The sequence below is a fragment of the Eptatretus burgeri genome, chromosome 13 (assembly GCF_056783735.1).
Source record: "Eptatretus burgeri isolate ZD-2024b chromosome 13, Ebu_testis_v1, whole genome shotgun sequence".
In the NCBI taxonomy this organism is placed as follows: Eukaryota; Metazoa; Chordata; class Myxini; order Myxiniformes; family Myxinidae; genus Eptatretus; species Eptatretus burgeri.
Window position 1 is genome coordinate 163,711 of NC_140973.1, and position 5,000 is coordinate 168,710.

Genomic DNA, 5,000 nt, shown 5'->3' on the forward strand with positions numbered 1-5,000 from the left:
TGTCCGTGTGTGTGTGTGTCCGTGTGTGTGTGTGTGTCCTTGTCCGTGTGGGTGTATGGGTGTGTGTGTGTGTCCGTGTGTGTGTCCGTGTGTGTGTGCGTGTGTATGTGTGTCCGTGTGTGTGTCCGTGTGTGTATGTGTATGTGTATGTGTATGTGTATGTGTATGTGTATGTGTATGTGTATGTGTATGTGTATGTGTATGTGTATGTGTATGTGTATGTGTATGTGTATGTGTATGTGTGTGTGTGTGTGTGTGTGTGTGTGTGTGTGTGTGTGTGTGTGTGTGTGTGTGTGTGTGTGTGTGTGTGTGTGTGTGTGTGTGTGTGTGTCTGTCCTCCATAAATCCAAAACTATAAAACCTAGCAGCCTGAAACTTTACATGCATACCAAGAACACTCCGAGGAAGTGCAAGAGTGTAAATTGGGTGTTTGAGTTAATTAAAACTCCCCTTTTGAAGATAATTAACGGCTTTATTTAATGATATCCTTCATCAGGCGATCATCGGCCACCTCGCTGTGTGGGGTCTTAAGGCGTTTCCTGGGTTACCTAGCTGGGGACTGAAGCCGCCATGTTTTTTGACCTGCTCAACCTCACCTTGACTTGGAACAGGCTAGAACTTGGAACAAGCTGTTCATCATAACGACGAATCGCTGGGTACATAGCAATGCTTATAAACGCCTGAAGATGTCAGCGTTCGTTGTTTCATTTCATTTCCGCATATGCGTTCGCCACGAGTATCTTAAAATAAAACGAATTACAAAATTTAAGCTCCAGAATCGAACTTACAAGCAGTTCCGACTCTGAGAAAAGTGTTAATTTGTCCAATTCAGAGATGTGTGACATCTCAAGCATCTCCAGGAGGTGTATGTTTAATATGATTGTTCATTGATTGCTAATTGCGTGCCAAGGGAGCCGTTTCATATTGACCGTTTCATATTGACCATTTCGTTGGAATGCTTGCTTGAATGCTTAAGCCACTTGGCAAGTGCTTTCCAAGCTGCTTGGTTGTTCGTTTCGGGAAAAAGTACACGTGTTTTCAATCTCACATCGATTTGTTGGGTCCCGCGGTGCCGTGCGGTAGGTGCCTCAGGAGGTGTCTTATCCACTGAAAATGTGCAAGGATCGCTTTGTGTGATCTCCATTTGTAATCCACTTCTCACTTCATCATCGATGCATATAAAAAAACCCAATAAGGTCTATCTGACCAGGTGTTCGTCATGTTTCTTTTAGCTGTGAAGGCATACATGGACATGACAGAAGTAAATAGACACCTCAAATTTATTCATTTCATCTGTTTAATGCAGTTTTACTCAGCGATTTGTATTCATATTCGACTATTTCTTTGCAGAAATGAGTTCCTGGGTCTTGTATGACAGTTAACTATGTCTCAAACACAGGGAGCACACAAACTTTCCAATTTTTCAAAGAGGACGAATTGTTGGCCAATCGGCAGGTAGAGTTAGCCAGTGTCAGATAGTTCAGAACCTTGGCATTCCGCTTTCTGTGGTCAATCAGGTGATTGTGCAATTCATCAGCGAAGGCAAGGAATCCACCCACACCTTCCTGTTCTGGTCGATCTGGGCCTTCAGAAAGATGTCTTCGAGCTGTCAATCGGTCCATTGAGAAAACTCCCCGTTGCAAGGCAGCAGATGTTGCAGAGGAGGTCCAAGTTAGCTCAAGAACTGCCGTGCGGTACGTTCAACTGGGCTACTATGGAAGAGCAGCGAGGAGAAAACCTCTTCTTAGACAAGCCAACATTCAAAGGAGAAAGAGTGAGCTGACGAAATGGCTACCAGACCCTTGGAGTTTTGGCAAACTGTCATTTTTTTCAGATGAGTCCCATTTTGCTCAATTTTCTGAAAGTGGATGTGTATGGGTCTGGAGACTTCCAAATCAAGAGTTTTCTTTGAACCGATTGCAGCCAACTGTCAAACACGGTGGTTTTTCAGTGATGGTGTGGGGAGAAATCTGGATGACTGGTCGGTCAGAGCTGGTGGAGTGTGTTGGCAACATCAACTATACAATATACATTTCTATCCTTGAGGATGAATGTCTCCCTGTCTTCCCCACTGGTCAGATGGTCAAAAACAACACTCTGTTCATGGAAGATGGAGCTCCATGCCACACTGCAAAAAAGACCAAAGAATGGCAGGACAGAAATGGGATCAAGCGACTTCCACGGCCAAGTCAGTCTCCTGACATGAATCCCATTAAACACCTCTGGGCCATATTGGATGGAGCTGTGCAGAAAAAGTCCAGGAAACCAACATCATGGGCAGAGTTGCTAAACCTTTTGTGTGTAGCCTGGGTAGAAATCCCACAAGAGAAAATTTCGGAACTCGTTAGTTCTATGCCTGATAAGAGTAAAAGCATTGAAATCTACAAATGGCAAGTCTACCAAATATTAGTGTATGGATTAAAATGGATTAAATTATACTTCAAATGTGAAATAAATAAATTCTTTTAAAACCATGGTGTCTATTTACTTCTGTCATGTCTCTGAAAAGTTGGATCGACATTTTGTGTTCTGTGACTTGGTACATTCTTTAATTGAATTCACCTTACTTTACAAACTCTGTTGTGTCGTTGTGTGTACAGCTATTGACATGAGGTTATATTTTATTTGTGTTTGGTCATTAAGCATAACATATCACTCTCTTTGCTCACGCAACATCCAACCCTCACCTTTCTCTTATTTTTTTTCACCTCCTCTCCCCTCCCCCCCTCACTCTCTCTGTCTGTCTGTCCCCTCCTCACTCCTCCCCCCCCTCTGAATAAAATGCAGCACTCTTCTCCTCTCACACCTCTGTGTCTGTGTCTGTGTCTGTGTAGCAACGTTTCATGAGGCGATGCTCTCCCCACCTCCACCCCCCTTCCTGACTCTTCTCCCCTTCCTAGCTTGCCCTTATTCACCTACTTCTTGCTTCCCCCTCCCTTCCCTCCATCCTCTCTGCCTCCCCTCCCCCTCTCTCTCTCCCTTTTTCTTTCTCCACCCCCCTCCCCTTCACACCACTGTCAGCAAAGCGACGGGTTGTATTTGCTAGTATATAATATCGTAACATAGTAATACAAATAGTAGTATCGTAATTGTATCGTAATATAATATATATGTATGTAATATAACCATATAGTAGTACAAACTGAGATGGTTTCGTGCTACACCAATGGCCGAAACACCCGAAGTTTACCAGAAATTGGACGAGGTTTGTTTGAAATAACCGAGCGTGGATCAGGCCTATGAAATGTTCACTTTTGTGCTCGGAACATGTTACAGAGCACGTTATGAGACAACAGAGATGGCTTGATCTTGTGATTATCCACCACAAGTGAGAGAGGATGCCATCCCCTTGAGTAAGAGGAAAAAAACAGCAGTCGCTCAAAACTGGAACACTATCTCTACCCAGCTACCAGTAGTGGAAAATGGTGATTTGAGAGGTGACTCAAACACCTGTTGCCATTGCCCGGCAGTTACCACAAGAGGACGTGAAGAATAATTATCTATTATCAACACAGATTTCTGCAAGTCAAATGAACTACCATCTGTTTATAGTGGAGAGAAAGTATGTATGCATCATCTACTCCTCCGAGAAGAATTCACCGAGGACGCTAAACCTTTCAGGCTTCTCACCACCCTACCCACAATACCCAACACCATCCCACATCCCCCTCCACAATCCCCCATCCACTGAGGAGGGACATCGATCCCTCACAGACATGACTGTAGGACACAGCACGGACACAAATGGCATCCGGGAAAAGTATGAAACGGGATGATCCCATAACATACAAGACAACTGGTCAGCCTGCAACGACGGGGAAAAGCCTCCGTCACCCATTTTGTCCACGGTGTCCGAGCCTGCCTGCGCCATCCTATCAGGCGATGATGGGTAATTCTGCTCGAATAATGCATAATCTGGTTTATTCATTAATACAAAATCCCTCTCTTATAAACCGGCAATTGAATGGAAAATAAAACGCTACAGAGCTGAAGTGATCATGTGACTAGCGTTTTCATCTTCACAAACACTTCGCCTCCTTCCTCTGAACCGCTTGCACAAGGCTCAAAATGATACGGCTCCGCAATTCCCCCAAAAGCGTTTCTATTACTAATTTTGTCTTCAATAATTAAAATCCCACTGATCAATTTCAACATTCTGAAAACCATCAGAGTTGATGAGGACGGTGGAATAAGTATCTGAAACTGAGCTTGATGTGCACTGTTTCTCTATGTAAAGCCGCCGTTCGGATAAACATGGCTTCAGGCTGACAATACTGGTGAGAAAAAATAATTACACGAGGGCTTTTTTTGACACTTTGTGATTGGAAAAAAGAAATTGAAAAATTTTTTTCCATTCAAATTAGACTGTGATTAATGAATGATTCTCAATGATTTTCAGGAAAAAAATTCATTTGGATTCCCCTTTAAGGCCAAAGACTTATCTACGTGCACTGGAGGGATTGTTGGAGGTTAACTATCCAATGGTCCCAAGATCTGGCAACCTGGCAAAATGGTAGAGGATAAATATCCAAGATCCCAGCACCATGGCCAAATTCCAAACCCCTTGCCAGTCACATGTGAGGCCTGATCAACCGATTCCAGAAAGACGTGGACCAAAATTGTTCCCCCTGGCTGACCTCACATGGGAATAATTGAGGCAATTGAAGAAGAATTAAAAAAAATCCTCTTGCTTGAATTGTTTTTGCCAAGTACTCACTGGTAAAACTCATTCTTTCCAGCTGTGCCATCATCTGCCGGCACAAGGCAGCCACCGTCAGCAAGCACAAAACCGTTTCCAGCACGCATTGCCACTCTACTGAAATGCAAGGCACAGTCAAACCGGAACTCTTCGGCCGTGGTAGAGGCTATTGATGTGAGGTGAGGGTCGGCTCCATAAGCCAGGAGCTAAGTGGGAAACAAAAGGTAAAAAAAACAAATTCAGGAGTTAAAAGTGAATCGGAAAACTGGAAGGGATAAATATAGGCAGTCAAAAATAGTAA

The 5,000-nt window shown here is 43.7% G+C and overlaps 1 protein-coding gene across 7 annotated transcripts in view; it reads right to left on the reverse strand.

The window, feature by feature from the left end:
• BRCA2 (BRCA2 DNA repair associated) overlaps positions 1–5,000 on the reverse strand; it is a 265,664-nt gene that overhangs the window by 78,350 nt on the left and 182,314 nt on the right. For all 7 annotated transcript variants that reach the window (XM_085850729.1, XM_085850730.1, XM_085850728.1 and 4 more), the window contains one exon: positions 4,718–4,905. In XM_085850729.1, coding sequence (XP_085706855.1) covers positions 4,718–4,905 — 188 coding nt within the window. The remainder of the gene's footprint in view (positions 1–4,717; positions 4,906–5,000) is intronic.